This window comes from Phoenix dactylifera, chromosome 12 (genome assembly GCF_051530095.1).
Source record: "Phoenix dactylifera cultivar Ajwa chromosome 12, Ajwa_hap1_PhDact_Kaust_v1.1, whole genome shotgun sequence".
Lineage (NCBI taxonomy): Eukaryota > Viridiplantae > Streptophyta > Magnoliopsida > Arecales > Arecaceae > Phoenix > Phoenix dactylifera.
The window spans coordinates 16,654,844-16,677,881 of NC_143201.1; the positions used below are offsets into that span (position 1 = coordinate 16,654,844).

Genomic DNA, 23,038 nt, shown 5'->3' on the forward strand with positions numbered 1-23,038 from the left:
TATCATAAATATTTTCTAAAGTATCCCAGATCTCCTTAGCAGATAAGCATGCAGAAATTTCATTAAACTTTGTTTCTTGAATAGCACAATATAATATGTTCATAGCATTAGCATTTAATTGTGCTAAGTCCTTCTCATTAATATGAGAGAGTGTGTGAAGGTCATTTATTATGATTTTCCATAGATAATAGTTTTGTGATTGAATGAAAATGCGCATGCGTATTTTCCAATGTGGGTAGTTTATACCATTAAACAGTGGAGGTGTATCAATTGATTGTCCTTCTCCTAGAAAACTATCTATTTGAGTTGTCATGATCTTTGGCTCTAGTCGGTTAAGACTACAAATAATATTTGAGCACCTGCTCTGATACCACTTGTTGCCCAGTAGATACAAGCCAAGAGGGGGGGTGAATTGGGTCTTTCAAAACTTTTATGCTACTTCTAAAACTTTTTGATTAACTATGCTAAGTTGTATAGATGCACAGTGAAAGTTAAACTTAGCAAGGGTTTGATGTATAGACTTCGACTTGATTAAATATGCTTGCAACTAAAGGATGTGCGGATAAGAATTAAGCAAGCAATTTATCTAAGTAAGTAAGTGTGTTAGTTAAACACTAACTAGAGGCATTACAAACACACAGGACATATAGTGGTTCGGTGCACCCCAGCACCTACATCCACTCCCCAAGACCTCTTGGGAATTTCACTATAATCCTACCGATTACAGCCGGTTGTTTTACAAGCTCACAACCCAACTTGTTGTTTTTACGAGCGCACAACGAACTCGGTCGGTTTTCCCAAGCTCACCGACTAGAACCAACCCCGATTGTTTTCCCGGGCTCACAATCAAACCCTTACACGTTGGTTTTACCCTCGGCTCACCAACAAACCTAAACCCCGTTGGTTTTCCCTTTGGCTCACCAACAAACCTTAATCCCGTTGGTTTTCCCTTTGGCTCACCAACAAACCTTACACCGTTGGTTTTCCCTTTGGCTCACCAACAAACCTTTAACCCCTTGATTCAATCCCTTGATTGAATCAAGTTACAAGATATTAAAACAAAGAATAAAAACAAATCAAAGCTTCTTAAACAAGCAGATATGATAATATAAACAAATAGAGTAAAGAGAAGCCCTCAAACGAGTTTTGAAGATGGAGGAGCTCGGCTTCTTCTTTACTTGACCCTCTTCTGATTTGGCACGAGGTAGAGGATCACTGAGGCAGCACACGGATGGAGAGGAAGCTTTGGGATTCTCTTGGATGCTCTTCTTCTCTCTATTTCACTTTGAATGGCCCTTTTGTGCTTATGGGAGATTTTCCTTGTAATCTCTTTGGAATCTCTTTCCTAAATGATCTCTCCCACTTCCATGCCTTCTCCCCTAGCTCTCCTCTTGTTTTTATAGCTTTAGATGGCGTGGAAACAAGAATCTAGCCGTTAGAGACAAAAATAGAGCCGTTGGACACAGTCTGCACTTCCTGACAATATTACCGTTGGGATCGGAGTCAACTCGCGCGATCAGGAGTCGACTCGCCTGTTGCAGGAGTCGACTCGTGCTTTACTGGAGACGACTCGGCCACTGTTCCAAATTTGAATTATGGTGCATCCTCGACTGGGAGTCGACTCGTCTTAACCCGGAGTCGACTCGCCAACTTCTGGAGCTGACTTGGCAATTTCGGAGTCGGCTCATCCGTGGATCCAATTTTGAATTTTGTCCTCTCGAGTCGACTCGACTGTCCTGGGAGTCGACTCGAATCTCAGAGCCCGAACTCCCGATCCTCTGTCTTTTGGCTCGTCCAGTCTTGGAGTCGACTCGAACTTCCTTGGAGTCGACTCGGCTCTCAGTTTGCGAAACACAGCCTTCTGCCATCTTGGTGTAGCGCTGCCTTGGAGTCGACTCGAGCTGTCTGGGAGTCGACTCGAATCTCAGAGGCAGTAACTTGGTTTTCTGTCTGTTGATGGTCGCGGAGTCTCGGAGTCGACTCGTGCAATGCGGGAGTCGACTCGAATCTCAGAGTCCCAAAAATGCTCTCTGACTTTTTCTTTGTGTACCGCTGGGAGTCGACTCGCGTTCCACTGGAGTCGACTCGAATCTCAGAGTCCATAAAACGCTCTCTGACTTTTTCTGTGTGTACCGCTGGGAGTCGACTCGCATTCCACTGGAGTCGACTCGAATCTCAGACCTGAAAACTGCTCTCTGACTTTTCTGCCTGTGACTCCTAGGAGTCGACTCATACTTCTCCGGAGTCGACTTATACTTCTCCGGAGTCGACTCGAATTCCACTGGAGTCGACTCGAAGACTGTTCTTTTGAATTTTTCTTTTGATTTTACTCCTCCAATTTGAATCCTTTGAACTTTAAGCTTGGGCCAATAAATTGTAGCTTTCTTCCAACTTGAGAGCTTTGGAGGCCTTCTTGTGTTCTCCCAACTTGCTATGTTCCTTGCAAAATAAATATCTTTCTCCTTGCAACATAAACATTAGTATCTATACTTCAAGGTTTTGTGATCATCAAAATCAATCTATGAATCAATCTTTGGGTCATCATCTAATTTCTATGCTTTAGTGCTGAAATGATAAACACACAAAGTATATAAAATCTAAAAAGCCCAATGATTAGTCAGGAATAAGACAATTTGAGTTCTTTTCATTAAAAGTTCTTTTAGTGAGTTGTAAGATAATTTTTACTTTGGAATTTCACAACACACATGGCCTGCACTTCTAAGAGTTAGGTTTAACATTATGTTGTTAAGTCTGGGAGCAACCTTGAGTCCTGATGAATCATACCTATTTAATTCACTATTATCCTATATTTATTTTTAAAAAAAGAAGTGAATTTAGTTAGGTACATCGAAAAGGGCTACCTATTGTCAAAGGTCAGCGGGCTTGTGATGATGAACTCGAGCATAGGTCCGTAGGGGAGTCTTGATGCCCAACACCTTATGCCATCTGGTGTGGGAGTTGTATGCTCGCTACACGGAGGAATCATTACGAGAGTAAAAGTGCATAATTTATTTATAAATAATAAATAAAAAATAATTAAAAAAAATAATATTGACCTTGAAAAAGACGATAGTGTGAAAGCCGTTGTTGTAAAAATTCGAGTAAACTGAAATATTACAGATAAAGCCCATGAGGTATTAAAGTAAACATCCACAACTCTCGAAATCCTGCAAGATAGAATGATTTTGAATCAGTGAATAGGTCTTATCTGACCAATTCTTGGAAACTACTAGATTTAGCAATATTTTGGGAGATCTAAAGCCTTAGCTTGTATATGGTTCAGATATCACCAAGCACCTAAGTATAAATACGCCTTACAACTCTCTAACGGAAACTTAATGACTTCAACTTAAGTTGCATACTGACCTAGGATTTGGGCTGACTTAGTAATTAAAACTTTGTGTGCTTTTGAAATTATTGGCACTTATACATTTGAAATTAGATTTTATAAAATAAATTCTTTCGACAGTAGTTTGTGGGTAGCTGCACCGGAAACCCTCACGAGACAAAACTCGTCCACTAGGGCTACCTAGGCGTTTAAAGCCTTATTGCATACGGTAAATGCAATCGCGATTCCTGCGAAAGTGAGTTAGTTTTTATTTTGCTCGAGGACTAGCAAAATGTAGGTTGGGGAGTGTGATAAGTGCTAAATAATGAATAAATTTATATATTTTACATAGCACTTATTATTATTTTTATGTACATATTTTAAATTTAAATATAAGAAAATGTGTTTCCCTTCATCATTGCATTTTAATAAATTACTAGAAGTAATTCAAGTTTGATTGATTTTATTGATCGAGTCAAATCTATGCAGGTCGAGTCAAGCTCATGTGGGATGATCCCTGAACCCAAATCGCATGCACCCAGCAAATCAAGACCTTCTCAGATTTCTGATTCAGCCTAACTCCCCTGTTTCTTTCGCATCCAATTGAGTTCAAACTTTCGTTTATGTTCCAAAACCTCCTACGTGGTACTATCGGGTCATTATCACATCCGCGATTAGCCATTCAAAGTTTTCCTAAAATTTCACGTGCAAGCCATCCACATGTCAAGTCTTACACATCATCTCCCCATGTCCAAGATGTCTTCCACGCGTCTTCAGCCATTCCCAATCTCCCCTGTTCCACGTCATCTGCATCATCCGAACTTCCTCATCCAAGGATCCCTCCATGTCCTTCCCGAGCTCATCCTCCCAAGGAATAGACCCGTCATCCCATCCGGATTCATCCCAACGTCTTTCGGCTTAGCATCCTAGCCGTGAGCATCGCCTATTTTTCCTCTTCCAAATCCGAACCAGCTTATTCCAGCATCCACGGATGAGCTCAAATCCCCTGCATCCGCAACAATCCCACGCTCATCTCGTGCGACATCTTCTTCTTCCGCCAGAATCCCAGCAAATCAAAGTGTCCCAGCTTCATCTCTTTTGAATTCCAAGTCCCAGATCTTCTTCCGGATTCCTTCCGTCCAAGATCGGCTGCCACATCATCCACATCATCCCGTTCCTCCGCATCCGTCCCAGCATCCCCTGTTCCCAATCGGATGAACATCCCAAACGATTGCCTCTCACAATCTTCTTCCGAACTCCCAGATCTCCTCTCATTCTAGATTAACTCCATCCCGCGTTGTTCTCGATTCGACTTCATCTTCCCAAGCTTCACGGCATCCAAGCTTTTCCTCCCAAATTTCTGGATCAACTCCATCCACAGATCCCCTGCTCCCAGCCGAATCCAACCTTTCTCTCGCGTCCAGCTTGCATTCCACGATTGAAGCAGCGTGATCTTATCTCCCAGGTGTTCCAACCATATCATCCTTCCCAATTCTATCCTCCCATATCCCACGTTCGGCTGACTGCATTAGATCTCCCAATCCGGATAAACTACATCAGTCATTCCCTTCCGAATCCAAAGAACAGAATATCCATCGTCCACGAATTTCTCCCAGCACCTCATCCACGGACGTGATCCATCCTTATCCAGCAACCACATGAGATTCCCAACGTCCAAAGAATACTCCCGTCCGCGTGGAGCTATCTCTTCTCAACTGTGAAACCATCTCCCAGCATCTTCATCTCCACGTTACCTCCCAGATTTTCCGTCCACATCTCCACCGTGTTGAAGAAGTGTACCAGCCGTTCGCATCTCTTCTCCGCGATCAGCTCCCTGGTCATATTCTCCCCAACGTCCGGATGACATACGACAATATCTTCCATTATCGGCGGATCAGATCAAGCCTCTTCTTCATTATCCTCCCACTCGAAACAACCACGTGAAGAAACAGAGGAGGAGCGAGGGGGAGTTGGCAGCCTATAAAAACCCAGGTGTGAAACAGAGGAATCAACTTCGCTTGGGATCCACTTCTCTTCGGCAACTCTTTGGAATATGCTACTTGAAGAGGGAGAGAGAGACGACGGAAGGAAGGAGGGAGCGCCAATCGTCATGAAGTACCCCTGCAGTGCAGCTGTTCGCGTCTGTATGGAAGGCTAAGCTCTTCTCTAGGGCTGGATGCAGCCCTAACAAAAGGCCAAGTGTTTTGTATTTAATTTTATATTCTTGGAGTTGTATGAACTTATTGTTTATAATAGATATCCTCTTTTATCTCATATTTAATTTCTGTGATTTTAAATATGACGTTTATACAACTGTTCTTCATGATCACTAAGTTAATAGAAGATCACCCATGCTTAGGAAAGATGCAGTGTCCTGCCACATTAGTTTAGGGTAGACATTTCATGCCAACCGAAGATGGATGTTCCTAAATTACTTTGTGAGATTTTTATTTAAACGCTTATTAGGCTTGTAGTCAATTTGCATGTTAATCTAAGAATAAATTAAAATATAATTAATCCTTGTTCCGATGTTAGTGGTGAATTTCTTGCCCTAGGTTCCCTCAAACTGATATCATTTTAATTGCATTTTTTTTATTAAATTTCTTAGTTTAATTTTCTTCACAAACTCTTCCTTTTAAATATTTTTATTTTTAAGAAAATAACTGTACCTCAATCCCTGTAGATCGATATCTGTAATCACTATCCTACCAGATACGTGCTATTGCATGGTCTTTAAAGTTGACTATCACCCTTCTCGACACCACCGTCGAGTCTGTGAAGGCCCAGACCGCCGCCTATCCGCGTGCAACCCTCCTTCTCTCTTGGTTTGTGTTTCCACCAGGAAAAGGGGACAAAAACCCCTTTGTAGGTTTCCTGTTCCTATGGCCATCCATCACCGCGCTTGTTGCCACCACTTCCATCCCTCGCCGCTGACAACACCCCAGTGCCGCCGCTTTGATTCGCTACCGGAGGTCGCCGTGACCCCACGGAAGCCCGCCGTCCTGGTGTCAACCGTGCGGCAACCATCCTGACGGAGGAAGCTTTTGGCTGCGACCCTTGTGGCCACCGTCCGTGGCCAAATCCGGGAGTGGGACACTGCTGTCCCTCTCTGCTGCCCCAACGCCTCCCTTCGCCGCTACAACCCGAGTGCGGTTGTCGCTTTGAACATTCTCCTGTTGTAGTTTTTCTTCTAGAGGAGTTTTATTCTATAGTTTCTGATGATCTTCCGGATACACTTCCTCCGATGCGTGATATCCGACATGCAATTGATCTAGTTTTCGGAGCATTTCTACCCAACCTTCCACATCATAGGCTCAACCCAAATGCATATGCTAGGATCTGGAATTTAATGTTACCGATAGTTGAGTTTGCATATAATAGTTCGGTAAACAAGTCCATAGGCATGAGTCCATTTGAAGTGGTACATGATTACAAACCTAGGCAACCCATAGACCTGTTTTCCATATCTCATCAGTATAGAGCCTCTGAGTCTGCACAATCATTTGCATCATATCCACATTCATTGTATCAAGAAATCAGCAATTGCATTTACTTTAATAACTTAAAATATAAATCTCTTGCTGATTTATATGGACGTTATAAAGAGCTAAGTGAAAGAGGTTACCTCATGATAAGAATTAGGCTTGAACGACTTTCTTCGAGAACGTTCGAGAAATTGCAAGCTTGTAGCACGACACAGTTCGAATTCCTATGAAAAATTTGTTCGAATGTCTATATTGTGGATCTTTCTGATGACTATGAAATTAGTACGACATTTAATATTGAAGATTTAGTCTCATACAAATTAAAAAAGACAATCATGCCGTTTGACCCCTATCTTGATATACCTGCCCATGTTGATCACTCTGACTCATTACCTGCTATTGAGCCACCACCTCCCAAATTTCATGCATGTAGAGAATAAATAGAATATATATTGGATGAGCAGGTTATGTCAGCCAGAAAAGGTGGTTATCAACGTTACTTTGTTTGGTGGAAAGGTCGACCAAAGTTTGACGTGACGTGGATTTTCAGAGCCCACTTGAAGTGCCTTGACCCTGATCTTTTGGAGCAGTAAGACAGCCGGCCAGACCTGTACTCGACGGGATCGAGTTTTTTTCACCCATAAGAAGTTGAAGGGGACATCGAGCCCTTCATTCAGATGATCCTGAGCCTCCGGATCGAGTCAAATCCGGATTGGATCCATTAAAATTTGAGTCACTTTTATTTTATTGCATTATTTGCTTTTATCTTAGTTAAGTGGTCAGTTGTTTTGTTATTAGACTAGTCAATTGGGTTTATGTAATTGGGTCAATTTAGTGGACCAATTTTGGTAAGAAATTAATTGATGTAAGGGTCCAAATTTAAAAAATCAGTGTCAATTGATTGATTTGGTCAATTGATTACTTGATTTGGTCAAGATGTATGGTCTATATAAAGACCACCCCTCTCGTGTATGAGGCAATGGATGATTGAAAAAAAAAACCTAGCCTCCCTCTTGTTCTTTTTTTTCCTCCTCCTCTTCTCTTCTTCTTCCTGCATCTCTATAATCTCTTCTTCCTTCTCCCTCCCTTGTTCTTCCTCCTCCTCTTCTCCTGCAATGTCCGTCATCACCTAGCCTCCTCCGTCCCTCTGGACCATAGGGGGTAGTACAGAAATATTCAGTTGTTGTCTATCGACTATGCCTTTCGGCCTGATCTTAGGCTCTGACTCATTCTCTATGGACGAATTTTGAGGAGAAACTCTTAGATTTTTGGGGCATTGGATTCTCACCAATGTTTACGTTACTCAAGCAGTCATTCTCTCTTTCGCTTTGTCCCCACCGGCTTGCACGGGTGCTTCTCTCTAAGGCAAAATGCTCCCCTACTGATGCATTTTTAAATCCCACAACTTTGGAAGATCACTTAGCCCCATTCAACTTCGGCGCAAGAGCACTCGATCAGTGAGCTATTACGCACTCTTTCAAGGGTGGCTCTTCTATGCTAACCTTCTGGTTGTCTTTACACCCCTACCTTCTTTATCAGTGAGTGGTCATTTAGGGGCCTTAGCTGGTGATCCGGGCTATTTTCCTCTCGATGATAAAGCTTATCTCCCATCATCTCATTGGCCTACCCTGACCCCTGTTATTTTAGGGTTATATCTAATATTTAGAGTTTGTCTCAATTTGGTACCGGTCTCGTGGCCCACACAAAAACAATGCTTTACCCTCGATGTCTAGTCAACTGCGGCGCCTCAACGCATTTTGGGGGAGAACTAGCTAGCTTTGGGTTCGAGTGACATTTCACCCCTAACCATAGCTCATCCGTTGATTCTTCGACATCAATCAGTTCAGACCTCCATTTAGTTTCACCCAAGCTTCATTTTGGTTATGGATAGATGTTTCAGATTTGGGTCATTAGTAGTGACAATCATCCAATGAAGACTTGCTTTCGCCGCGGCTCCGGTGGATTCTCTTAACCAAGCCACTGCCTATGAGTCGCCGACTCATTCTTCAACAGGCACGCAGTCAGAGATCACATTCTCCTCTCATTGCTTGAGAGCTCACGGTTTCATGTTCTATTTCACTCCTCGATGGAGGATCTTTTTGAAAGTGATTCCTAGGTTCTTCCGTGTTTAGCATGCTGAATTTTTTTTTTTTTGAAAACCATGGCTGAACCTGATCGGGTTGCCTACGTACCCCTTCATAAGGAGGATCAAGCCATATGTAGTTCTTTTTAAGTTTCAAAAATGCAGCGGAAAACCGAATCAAACAATTTAATTCATGCATGCTTACAAGATCAAATCTAGAAATCAGCACCTCAAGAACACAGGATTATGTCGGAATCGTTTAAACAATTATGCTAAAACTTTCATGTATGATTAACTATCAGATCTGAAACTTAAGAACTCTATTCCAATAAATCACCGAATATCCATCGAATGGATTATGGAGATATCTCCGTGAGGAGCCCCAAAAGAGGGTAAAACCTCGGAGAATTAGATCTAGATCTTGACACCATAATAAATAATTAATGCTAGATTAATACCTTTTATGATGGATGAAAGTTGTGGATCTGATCCTTGACTTCGCAGCCACACACACGAATGGCCTCTACGAGAAGTACATGCGAAGTTCCTGAAGAGATCCAATCCTGCGGAAGTGCTAGCATGCGCAGAATTTCTTGAGGCTGAAATTTGATCTTCCCAACGCTATCAACTTTTGATCCGCCTTCTTGGAAGAACTTGGAGGAAAGGTTTATAGGGATTGAAAAGGACTTAGATCTGATCTAAAGACTCTTATCAGGGACCCCTAACACTAATGGCGCGATGGACTTAGAGGAGGAAGAAGTTAGCTAGATTGCATGCAGAATTTTTCCATGCATGAACTAGGGTTCTTCTCTTTTCTTTTCCCCTTTTTTTTTCTTTTTCTCTCTTTTTTTTCCTTAAATTCGACCACCAGCTGATGGAGGTCCTTTTAATGTTGCTATCCCCTCTAACTTCATGCCAACCATCCCATATTTGTGGAGGATTTTGTGGGATTTTGAATTTTGAATTCAAAATTCAAGTTCATGTGCCATTACATGATGAAGCTTGATCTAATCTAAACCATTCATCATGTTGCCACTTCCCTCTTTCAATTTCGAAATTCCCATGCCCCCTATCAGATTAGAGGGTCACATGGTGATTTTGTGGTGATTAAATTCGAAATTCAACCTTAATTAGAAGTGAGATAAAGATAAGGATGACATATGCCATGAAGAGAGAGAATTTGATCTTATCCAATTTTTTTCATGAATTTATCTCTCCATTTCGACCCATCTAATGATGAAAGAGGTCTCTGATGTTGCCAAGTGTCCCATGGCACCATTAAATAAATTAAATTAATTTTTAATCATATTAAAAATCAATTTATGGCGCCATGCATGGATATGGGACAAGTGGATTTCAAGATCTGAACAGCTTCAGATCAAACCCATTTAATTTAATTAAATCCTAATAATTAGAATGATCCAATTACCATGGGTTGAACCTAATCCAATTAGGTCAATTCCTAATTAAGCATAAATTTAATCTAATTTAATTTGGTCAACCTAAGTCCTCTTAATTCAGACCTAATCCAATCAGGTCAAAAACCCTAATTAAGCCTAGAATTGAATCTAATTAATTTGGCTCATCCTTAGTCTAATTACTCAATCCAGTTGAGTTCATTAGGAATCAAATTACTAATTAATCCTCCGATAATTACTTTAATTATTTTATAAGATAATTTGCCAATCGAATTGACCAAATTACCCCTGAATGATTCTTAATCATTCATCAGCCTTCTTGATCAATCAGGAATCTTCTATACGTGTGACCTCAAAGGTTCGAACCTAAGCCGGTAGTATAGGAACTGATAGTGATTCTAGGTTCTTCGGTGCTAAGCATGCTGATTTTTTTTTTAAAAAAAAACGATGGCTGAACCTGATCGGGTTGCCTACGTACCCCTTCATAAGGGGAATCAAGCCATATATAGTTCTTTTTAAGTTTCAAAAATGCAGCGAAAAAACCGAATCAAACAATTTAATTCATGCATGCTTACAAGATCAAATCTAGAAATCAGCACCTTAAGAGTACATAGGATTATGCCGGAATCGTTTAAACAATTATGCTAAAACTTTCATGCATGATTAACTATTAGATCTGAAACTTAAGAACTCTATTCCAATTAATCTCCAAATATCCATCGAATGGATTCTGAAGATTGTTGTCAGCGCCCGCGCCGGAACCCACTCACACCGGCACCGCCACCGACGTCGGACAAGCAAAGAGAGAAACGAACGGATAAGCACTCTCTCGCTCCCTCGACACCGGACTCAAGGATCACCACTTCGCTTCCGCTGCGAAGGGCAAAAGATTACCCCTGGTATCAGTAGGGTAAAACACTTGAGCACCGCAGCAGATTATCAAAGATCAAAGAAAGAAGAAGGAAGAAAATAGCAAAGCAAACACAAAGATGTAACGAGGTTCGGCTACAAGTAGCCTACGTCCTCCACCGCTCCAAATCTCAACTAGGATGAACAGATTACAGAGATAGCACACACCAGAACGATCACAAGCGATCAATCTACAAGAGATTCACACAGAATTCCCTTTGCACAAGAAGTAGGATCCCAATCCTCTTCTTCTCTAGAACCCTAGCCTCACAAACAAGAGTCTCTCTCAAATATACGGCAATCTCTCATACCCTAGGGCTCTTATGAGTCCTATATATAGTCTCAAGACCTTCAGATGATCATAGTCGTCGAAACGCCACCAAAAACACCAAAGAAAACTCGTCCGTATGATTTCCCGCGAGCTCGAGTCGACTCGACTTTAGTTCGAGTCGACTCGGGCACGTCTGGACAACTTCCAGTATAACTGGCACGATCTCGGGTCGACTCGACTGTGGCTCGAGTCGACTCGACGATGCTTCGAGTCGACTCGACTGTAGCTCGAATCGACTCTGACAGTCCAGACAGAAACATGGTTTTTCGGCTTTTCTCCTCTCGGGTCGACTCGACAGGCCTCGAGTCGACTCGACTGTTCCCGAGTCGACTCGACTGTAGCTCGAGTCGACTCTGACAGTCCGCTAGACAGAACTATGCAGAATTGATTCTCCTTCAATTCTCTTCATCACCAATGGTCTCCACATACCCCAACAATCTCCCACTTGGAGACCTTGGGTATATCCTCTTGTTACTTGGTTCTACTCTGTGCTCCCACTGAAACTGGATCATCCTAGTGAAATTGGTACGATGCCTCCTCAACGTCTTCAAGCATGATGACCAACAGAAGCTGAACAACTCCTCAGCTTCTCCACCGTGACGACCTTCGTCAACATATCTGCAGGATTCTGACTTGTATGAATTTTCTCCAACTTGACGAGTCCCTGCTCGAGCAATGACCTCACGAAGTGGTACCGTATGTCAATATGCTTCGTCCTTGAATGGAAAGCTGAATTCTTCGCCAGATGAATTGCACTTTGACTATCTGAATATAACATGCAATCCTTCTGTTCCTTCCCAAGCTCCTTCATCAAGCCTTGAAGCCATATTAGTTCCTTGCACGCCTCTGTGGCTGCCACATACTCCGCCTCCGTAGTCGACAATGCAACAACTGGTTGCAACCTGGAAATCCAACTGACGGCTCCACTGCCCAAGGTGAACAAGTACCCTGTCGTGCTCCTCCTGCCGTCCAAGTTTCCTGCCATGTCTGAGTCCACAGAGCCCTGTAACCGGATCTCAGAACCTCCATAGCACAATGACATGTGCTCAGTGCCTCTCAGATACCTTAGTATCCATTTGACCGCGCGCCAATGCTCCAAGCCTGGGCAGCTCATAAAGCGACTCACAACTCCCACTGCTTGAGCAATGTCTGGTCTCGTACACACCATAGCGTACATCAAGCTCCCCACCGCCGATGCATACGGGATTTTTGACATATTGAGCTCCTCCACCCGCGTCTTCGGACTTTGCCCTTTTGAAAGCTTAAAGTGGGCACCCAGCGGTGTGCCAACAGGTTTGGCACCCTCCATGCAGAATCTCCTGAGTACTCGGCTGATGTACTCCGCCTGAGATAGTCTGAGGATATGTTTAGACCTATCTCTACTGATCCGCATCCCAAGGATCTGTTTCGCTGCTCCTAGATCCTTCATTGCAAATTTTCTTGACAGCTTCAGCTTCAATTTTGCAATCTCATGCATGCTAGCTCCTGCAACTAACATGTCATCAACATACAATAGCAAGATAATGTAAGATGTACCGAAGTTTCGGAAGTAGCAACAGTGATCCTCCTGACATCTCCTATATCCTATCTCAAGCATGTAACTATCGAACTTGAGATACCATTGTCTGGGTGCCTGTTTCAAACCATAGAGGCTTTTCTTTAATTTGCAGACTAAGTCACCCGTGCCAGCTGCAATGTATTCCTCCGGCTGCTGCATATATATCTCCTCATCGAGATCTCCGTGGAGAAAGGCCGTCTTCACATCAAGCTGCTCTAAGTGAAGATCCTCTACTGCCACCAGGCTCAGCACCGCTCGAATAGAACTCATCTTGAGTACAGGAGAAAAAATCTCTGTGAAGTCGATACCTGCTCTCTGCTGAAATCCTTTTACAACCAGCCTGGCCTTGTACCGCTTCTTCCCACCCTGCTCTTCCTTCAGCCTGTAAACCCATTTGTTTGACAGTGCTTTCTTCCCCTTGGGCAGATCCACCAAATCTCACGTTTGATTCTGCTCCAATGACTTCATCTCATCATCCATGGCCAACTCCCACTCCTTCCTGGTATCAACCTCCAATGCCTCCGTGAAGCATCCAATGACTTCATCTCATCATCCATTATCTGTGAGCAGCAAATAACTAAGAGTCCCATCATACCTTTGAGGAGGCTTTCCATGAGTACTACGAGTGGACCTTCTTAGTTGTGGAGGGGGTGCCAATGCTTCAGGTTCTTGCTTTGACTGAGTCTTATGACCAGAATTTGTAGACTCCTCTTCAGGATCCACAAAACACGGCTCAACAGGTTTTGTTTCTGATTCATAGCTCTGCTGCATTTTCTCATTGAATACCACATCATTACTACGAATGATCTTCCTGTGTTCGGGATCCCAAAGCCGGTACCCAAACAGTTGACCTCCGTATCCAACGAAAATGCACTTCTTTGATTTGGCATCTAGTTTGCTTCTTTGACTGGAATCAACATGGACATAGCTAGTACAACCGAATACTCGTAAGTGCGCCAAATCAATCTTCTTCGCTGTCCATGCTTCCTCAGGAATCCCAAATTCAAGTTTCTTTGATGGCCCTCTGTTGATCAAGTAGGCAGCAGTGTTAACTGCTTTCGCCCAAAACTGCTGTGGCAATCCAGCATGTATCCTCATGCTCCTGGCACGCTCATTAATTGTTCTGTTCATCCTTTCAGCAACTCCATTTTGTTGTGGTGTCCCTGGAACTGTCCTCTGCCTGACAATCCCAGCATCTGCACAGTAGTCCTCAAACTCCCTGCTACAATACTCACCACCGTTGTCCGATCTCAGGCATTTCAACCTCTTTCCTGTCTCGAGTTCTACCATCGCCTGCCATCTCTTGAAGACCCCAAATACCTCTGACTTGTGCTTCAAGAAGAACACCCAAAGCTTCCTGGTAGCATCATCAATAAAAGTAACATAGTACTGAGATCCACCAATGGAAGAAACTGGTGCAGGCCCCCACACGTCCGTGTGTACGAGATCTAGCTTTTCTTGCTTCCGAGGTTTACCTTCTTTGTTGAATGAAACACGCTTCTGCTTTCCGAGAACACAATCCTCACAGAAGTCCATCTCAACACTCCTGAGACCCTGCAGCTTTCCCAACTGGTGCATCACCTCCAGTCCCTGATAACTCATGTGCCCAAGTCTACAATGCCATAACTTGGCGTCCACATCTGCTGCAGCAACTCCAATAGAGTTCTCCGTGCTGTTGGCGACATAAAGTGTCCCAACCTTCTTGCCACTAGCCACCATCAACGAACCCTTGGATATCTTCCACTGATCAGCTATGAAAGTAGTCTTGTACCCCTGGCTCGCCAAGTGTCCAACAGAAATCAGATTCCTCTGCAGTTGAGGCACGTGCCGTACATCCTCAAGCTCAAGTGAAGATCCAGAAATCAACTTCACTTCCGCGCTTCCCCTTCCTTGTATGGTGCAAGGCTCTCCATCCCCTAGGTAGACATTGCCGAAGTCTCCATTCTCATATCCTCCAAGAAGCTTCCGTTAGGATGTAGCATGGAAAGACGCGCCCGAGTCTATCACCCAAGACTCGTCACCGGTAGATAAAGATAGAACGAGGGCATCCATGTCACCGTCTTCAGCAAGATTTGCCAGATCCTTGCTGACTCCTTCGGTGTGGTCGCCTTGCTTCCCTTTAGGAGATTTGCAGTCCCTCCTAAAGTGCCCTGTCTTCCCGCAGTTCCAGCACTTCACTCCCTTGTTCTGAGGTGCTCGAGACCTGCTGGATCTCGACTTCGAGTCGCTTCGAAATCGACCGTCCTTCTTTTGTCTTCCCCGGTCAGAGGTGTTTAGTACACTTCCAGACGACTCCATAGCTCCAGAAGATTTCCTTCTTGCTTCCTCACTCAGAAGCACTCCCACAATGTCATCAAAGATCAACTTCTCCGTCGCCAAAGAGTTGCTCACCGCCATCACCAGGCCCTCCCAGCTATCAGACAATCCGGAGAGGATTAGCAATGCCCGAATCTCATCGTCAAAACTAATCTCCACTGACTCCAACTGGGCCGTGAGTCCATTGAATTCGTTGAGGTATTCTACTATGCTGCCGCCATTTTTCATACGAAGATTAAACAACCTCTTCATGAGAAATACCTTGTTTGATGCTGAGGGTTTCTCGTACATCCGCGACAATGTTGCCATCAACTCCATTGTCGTCTTCTCGTTTTTGATGTTGAATGCCACTTGGGATGCAAGTGACAATCTAATGGTGCCGAGCGTCTTCCGATCGAGGACCTCCCAGTCTTCATCGGACATCTTTTCTGGTTTCTTCGCTCTACCTCCAAGAGGTAAATAGAGATCCTTCTGGTAAAGGTAATCCTCTATTTGCATCTTCCAAAACCCGAAGTTCGTGCCATTGAACTTCTCAATTCGCAACTTCCCTTCATCCGCCATCACAAAATACCAATAGCTCTGATACCACTTGTTGTCAGCGCCCGCGCCGGAACCCACTCACACCGGCACCGCCACCGATGTCGGACAAGCAAAGAGAGAAACGAATGGATAAGCACTCTCTCGCTCCCTCGACACCGGACTCAAGGATCACCACTTCGCTTCCGCTGCGAAGGGCAAAAGATTACCCCTGGTATCAGTAGGGTAAAATACTTGAGCACCGCAGCAGATTATCAAAGATCAAAGAAAGAAGAAGGAAGAAAATAGCAAAGCAAACACAAAGATGTAACGAGGTTCGGCTACAAGTAGCCTACGTCCTCCACCGCTCCAAATCTCAACTAGGATGAACAGATTACAGAGATAGCACACACCAGAATGATCACAAGCGATCGATCTACAAGAGATTCACACAGAATTCCCTTTGCACAAGAAGTAGGATCCCAATCCTCTTCTTCTCTAGAACCCTAGCCTCACAAACAAGAGTCTCTCTCAAATATACGGCAATCTCTCATACCCTAGGGCTCTTATGAGTCCTATATATAGTCTCAAGACCTTCAGATGATCATAGTCGTCGAAACGCCACCAAAAACACCAAAGAAAACTCGTCCGTATGATTTCCCGCGAGCTCGAGTCGACTCGACTTTAGTTCGAGTCGACTCGGGCACGTCTGGACAACTTCTAGTATAACTGGCACGATCTCGGGTCGACTCAACTGTGGCTCGAGTCGACTCGACGATGCTTCGAGTCGACTCGACTGTAGCTCGAGTCGACTCTGACAGTCCATACAGAAACATGGTTTTTCGACTTTTCTCCTCCCGGGTCGACTCGACAGGCCTCGAGTTGACTCGACTGTTCCCGAGTCGACTCGACTGTAGCTCGAGTCGACTCTGATAGTCCGCTAGACAGAACTATGCAGAATTGATTCTTCTTCAATTCTCTTCATCACCAATGGTCTCCACATACCCCAACAGAGATATCTCCGTGAGGAGCCCCAAAAGAGGGTAAAACCTCGGAGAATCGGATCTAGATCTTGACACTAAATAAAAGATTAATGTAGGATTGATACCTTTTATGGTGGATGAAACTTGTGGATCTGATCCTCGACTTCGCAGCCACGTACACGAATGGCCTCTACGAGAAGTTTACGCGAAGTTCCTGAAGAGATCCAATCCTGCGGAAGTACTAGATTGCGCAGAATTTTTTGAGGCTGAAATTTGATCTTCCCAACGCTATCAACTTTTGAACCGCCTCCTTGGAAGAACTTGGAGAAAAGGTTTGGAGGGATTGAAGAGAACTTAGATCTGATCTAAAGACTCTTATCAGGGACCCCTAACACTAATGGCACGATGGACTTAGAGGAGGAAGAAATCGGCTAGATTGAATGCATAATTTTTCCATGCATGAACTAGGGTTCCTCTCTTTTCTTTTTCCTTTTTTCTTCTTCTTTTTCTCTCTTTTTTCCTTGAATTCGACCACCAGCTGATGGAGGTCCTTTTAATGTTGCTATCCCCTCTAACTTCATGCTAACCATCCCATATTTGTGGAGGATTTTGTGGGGTTTTGAATTTTGAATTCAAAATTCAAGTTCATGTGCCATTACATGATGAAGCTTGATCTAATCTAAACCATTCATCATGTTGCCGCTTCCCTCTTTCAATTTCAAAATTTCCATGCCCCCAATCAGATTAGAGGGTCACGTGGTTATTTTGTGGTGATTAAATTCGAAATTCAACCTTAATTAGAAGTGAGATAAAGATAAGGATGACATATGTCATGAAGAGAGAGAATTTGATCTTATCCAATTCTTTTCATGAATTTATCTCTCCATTTCGACCCATCTAATGATGAAAGAGGTCCCTGATGTTGCCAAGTGTCCCATGGCACCATTAAATAAATTAAATTAATTTTTAATCATATTAAAAATTAATTTATGGCGCCTTGCATAGATATGTGACAAGTGGATTTCAAGATCCTAACAGTTTCAGATTAAACCCATTTAATTTAATTAAATCCTAACAATTAGAATGATCCAATTACCATGGGTTGAACCTAATCCAATTAGGTCAATCTCTAGTTAAGTACAAATTTAATCTAATTTAATTTGGTCAACCTAAGTCCTCTTGATTCAGACCTAATCCAATCAGATCAAAATCCTAATTGAGCCCAGAATTGAATCTAATTTAATTTGGCTCATCCTTAGTCTAATTACTCAATCCAATTGAGTTTATTAGCAATCTAATTACTAATTAATCCTCCGATAATTACTTTAATTATTTTATAAGATAATTTGTCAATCAAATTGACCAAATTACCCCTGAATGATTCTTAATTATTTATCAGCCTTCTTGATCAATCAGGAATCTTCTATGCGTGTGACCTCATAGGTTCGAACCTAAGCCGGTAGTATAGGAACGACTTCCTACACTAATCGATGTGACCATCTAGCAATGGTACCCGACGTCCGGATAGGCCGAATATATGCGAAACAAATATTCTAGAACCCTGAATTATGGTTACTGTATAATTCAATCCCTTTGACTCCTAATGCCAGGATGACTTAGAGCTCATTGTCAACCCTATAATTAGTACATCCATTATGTGATTAACTTTAGATATCTCGTGACTCCTCACTGGGATTACCCTGGCCAAGATTTTGCTAAATTAATTACAAGACATTATCTCCTGTTTTCAGGAGGGGTCAATTCCATCTCGACTCATAACTGACTACGCAAGTACTTGACTGCACCCAGTGACCTTCCGTCACTGAATTAGAAATTCAGGTAATCCGGTACCAAAGTACAATGAGTTGCTTGCTAGTCACAGGTTGCGGTCTCAGGTCAGAGGGCCAAACTTATACCCATATCCACTCGGAACATCTCTTGACAGTAAAACGTTACGAAATTGGTCACGTTCAGTGAAATGTACTCCTACACTTCACCTGTATGGCATACCGGTATCTCTATACTCCTTGGTTAAGAGGACAACCAACGTATATGTCACACAACGACCTAATCTCGATAATGCTGTCGTCCTTGTAACAATATATCATTTGGTCGCGAACTTGTTTAAAGACTCGAAGATAAATCCTCCTTTATCATTAATAAGTCCTAAGGACTTCATCATATAAGAGTCCATTTGAAGATGTAAAATGATGAATAATGCCAAAAAATACTTTATTGATTTGTCAATTCATTTACAAAATTCAATCATCAATATGCCGACGATTGACATTTAGGATACAATTCCCAACAGGAACGACTTCCTACACTAATCGATGTGACCATCTAGCAATGGTACCTAACGTTCGGATCGGCCGAATATATGCGAAGCAAACATTCTGGAACCCTAAACTATGGTTACTATATAATTCAATCCCTTTGACTCCTAATGCCAGGATGACTTAGAGCTCACTGTCAACCCTATAATTAGTACATCCATTATGTGATTAACTTTAGATATCCCGTGACTCCTCACTGAAATTATTCTGGCCAAGGTTTTGCTAAATTAATCACAAGACATTATCTCCTATTTCCAGGAGGGGTCAATTTCATCTCGACTCATAACTGACTACGCAAGTACTTGACTGCACCCAATGACCTTCTGTCACTGAATTAGAAATCCAGGTAGTCCGGTACCAAAGTACAATGAGTTGCTTGCTAGTCACAGGTTGCGGTCTCAGGTTAGAGGGCCAAACTTATACCTATATCCACTCGGAACATTTCTTGACAGTAGAGCGTTTCGGAATTGGTCACATTCAGTGAAATGTACTCCTACACTTCACCTGTGTGGTATACCAGTGTCTCCACACTGCTTGGTTAAGAGAACAACCAACGTATATGTCACACAATGACCTATCTCGATAATGCTGTCGTCCTTGTAACAACATATCATTTGGTCGCGAACTAGTTTAAGGACTCGAAGATAAATCCTCCTTTATCATTAATAAGTCTTAAGGACTTCATCATATAAGAGTTCATTTGAAGATGTAAAATGATGTATAATGCCAAAAAAAAAGACTTTATTGATTTGTCAATTCATTTACAAAATTCAATCATCAACATACTGACGATTGACATTTAGGATACAATTTGCAACACTTTTCACCTTTTCCTCACGGTACTACTTTACTATCGGTCACTTAGGAGTATTTAGCCTTGCAAGGTGGTCCTTGCTAATTCACACGGGATTCCACATGCCCCATGCTGCTCAAGTCAGAGCGTAAGCTAGTGATGCTTTGGGCAACTGGACTTTCGCCATCTAGGGTGCAACATTCCATCTTGGGAAAAATATACCAATACGAAATAGTAGAGAATAAAGATAAACACTCAAATCTTTGGAAGAGAAAAGAAAAAGTATAATAGAAAGGATGACAAATTTTGCACATATCAATGTTAATATCAAAATTTAAATTTAAATTGTTAAAACAGTTTCTCAAATTATGGATCTTTGTTATGCGGCTGAAAAGTTACTGTCAACAAACTTATTTTAACAAAGTCATCTCCTTAAAGGTTTTCAAGCAATAAAAGGCGAGGCCTTGCACAAACACGCAGAGGTTTCATCATCAAGAGGCTATTTTTCTCCTCTGAGAGGTCGATATTGGACTTCCCCGGTGGCAAACCCCAATCAAATGCCTGGAGAAGCCTAGCCAATAGCATAACAGTCATCGCACTCCCTAGCGGCGCCCCCATGCACGATCGACGTCCAATACTGAACGAGATGAACCGGAGTTCCGGCTCAGCAAGGTCCACCTCGACCGGCCCATCCGTCATATGCCGGTCTGGATCGAATCGGAGCGGGTCATCCCAAACCTTGGGGTTCCGACCTAGCCCGACCCGGCTCAGCAGAATTCGGCTTCCTTTGGGGATGAAGTAGCCGGCGACGGTGGCGTCTTCGATTGGTTCATGGGGGAGGTTGAAGGGTGAAACCGGGTGGAGGCGGAGGACTTCACGAGCACACGCCTTGATGTAAGGAAGTTGGGCGATGTCAGACTCTTGGACCAGTCGATCCTTCCCGACCACCCGGTCCAACTCGTCCATGGCTTTTTGGAGGAGCCTGGGTTGGTTCAGAAGCTCGGCCAGACCCCATTCCGCAACGTTGGATGGGTTGTCTACAGATGCAAACAACAACTCCTGCAGAGGTTAAACTCAGTGATGTTACATCCAAACTAAAATCGAGATTTTAACAAAATCAAGTGGTGAAATGGAGTTCCAGTGATTGAATTGGTGTCATGTGTACATAACATGCATGCTTGCTCGGTTCTTCCTTGTCCGGAGTTGATCTTTCATTCACTCAAGTTAGTTCCATACATTTACTCATTCAGGTGCTCCCTCTCTCTCTCTTTCTCTATCTATCTATCTATCTATCTATCTCTCTCTCTCTCCCTCTCCCTTGCCATGTGTACATGCCGGTGCGTGCACACGTCTTAACCTGAATGAGATGTTACAAACCGGGTCCAAATTAACAAGCCCTGCAGACCAGAACTGATGAGTGAACATGAATTTAACATGATTTATTTTTAGTGCCAAAGTCTACAGATCAAGCAGAAGTAATTAACTACGTTCTAGTCAAGACTAAAGGTAGCTACATGACGGAATTCGTTAGCAAACAGTGTTATTTGCAAAAAAAAAAAACAGTGTTATTTGCATGCTAAAAAGCTGCACCATGAGCTGACCGAAACCTTGGAGTACAGGGTATGATTGTTTAGGACCTTACCGAGATTTGAGCCTTGATCTCCTCGGCTGTGAGTAAAGGACGCCCTTCATTATCCTTCAGTGTGATCAGAATATCAAGGAGGTCTTTCACTTCCCTCTTCTTCCCTCCGACCTCTGTCTCCTTTCCACCCCTCCACCTCTCCATCCTCTCCTCGATTATAGGATCATGAAACTTATATATCAGACTCATGGCCTCCTTCATCATCTTCTCATGCCCGCCCACGTCCAGCCACCTCAAGGATGGCATGAAATCCGGTGCATACAAGGCAAAGATCAACGATAACACCGTGAATACGGTCTCCATGTACTCAACCTCCTCCTTGCCAGGCCCTCCATATTCGCCACCCTCCCCAAAATGCCTCACTCCAAAAACCATCCTTCTTACAACGTTGCCACAGTAGTATCGTGCCACGGGCCTGAGGGCTATCGTAGCCAGACCCGCCTTGCACAAGTTGTATACGTACTTGACAACGTGATCGGCCTCCTCATTACGTGCACTTGATTGCCAGCGGAGCCTCGACAGACTGACAAGCTCGGATGCCACAACTCTCCTCATCTTCTTCCATTGCTCGCCCCACGGAGCGACGCCGACGGAGACGAACCCCCGGCCCAAGTGCCCGGAGGACATGGTGAGGGGCCGGGATGCAAAGGTCGCGTCGTGCTTCCTGAGGAACTCGAGGCCGAGATCGGGGGAGTTGACGACAACTACATGCACGCCACCAAGCCGGATGCAGATAATATCCTTGCCTTCTGCGACGCCCAGGATCCATCGGAAGGGGGGCTTGTGGCGGAGCATTGTGGGGAGGCTGCCCACGATCGGCCAAGGGGCCGGGCCGGGAGGTAGGCGCCGCCCCTTGGGAGGCGCGGCACGATCCCAAGCTCGGCGACGTAAAAAGAAGAATGAGAGGGAGGCGACGAAGAGTAGGGCGAGGATGGGGAGAATAGAGACGGCAGGCGGAGCCGGCATAGCCATGACTGATGAGTCGAGGAGGGTGGTGAATGCCATAGTTGCACCTGCAGTAGATAGTTTGAATATATATATATTAAAAAGGCTTCTCTCCTATTGAGAAACAAATCTTTGTCCTCATTACTTGTCACTTTAGCTCGTTGAGTGATTTGATTATGTCAATATTCTCAAATATCTTAATCATTATCTGCTGATTGAATATAATACTTACAACTATTTTTAATATAAAATAATAATATTATTATTATTAAACTTTCGACATATAGGGTGGTCAAAACTTTCCTCTTGTAAGGTCCTTAGATCTATGAATTCCACCCTAGATCTAAGTATAAAAAGAGATATATAAGAAATCTGGTCAATTTCTTAGAGGAATT

The 23,038-nt window shown here is 43.4% G+C and overlaps 1 protein-coding gene across 1 annotated transcript; it reads right to left on the bottom strand.

Annotated features, from left to right (window-relative positions):
- Positions 1 to 20,488: 20,488 nt before the first annotated feature.
- LOC120105701 (tyrosine N-monooxygenase-like) lies at positions 20,489 to 22,703 on the bottom strand. The gene is made up of 2 exons (XM_039118393.2): positions 21,699 to 22,703; positions 20,489 to 21,115 (listed from the first exon to the last, which is right to left on the bottom strand). Exons 1-2 carry the CDS (start codon positions 22,701 to 22,703, stop codon positions 20,489 to 20,491), a joined length of 1,632 nt encoding a protein of 543 aa, XP_038974321.2.
- Between the last annotated feature and the right edge of the window lie 335 nt (positions 22,704 to 23,038).

Excerpts from the sequence above, each read along its gene's own strand:
- LOC120105701 (XM_039118393.2), bottom strand. The coding sequence starts at position 22,703 with ATGGCATTCACCACCCTCCTCGACTCATCAGTCATGGCTATGCCGGCT. Across the intron at positions 21,116-21,698 it reads AGATCAAGGCTCAAATCTCG|GAGTTGTTGTTTGCATCTGT; the intron begins GTAAGGTCCTAA and ends TAACCTCTGCAG.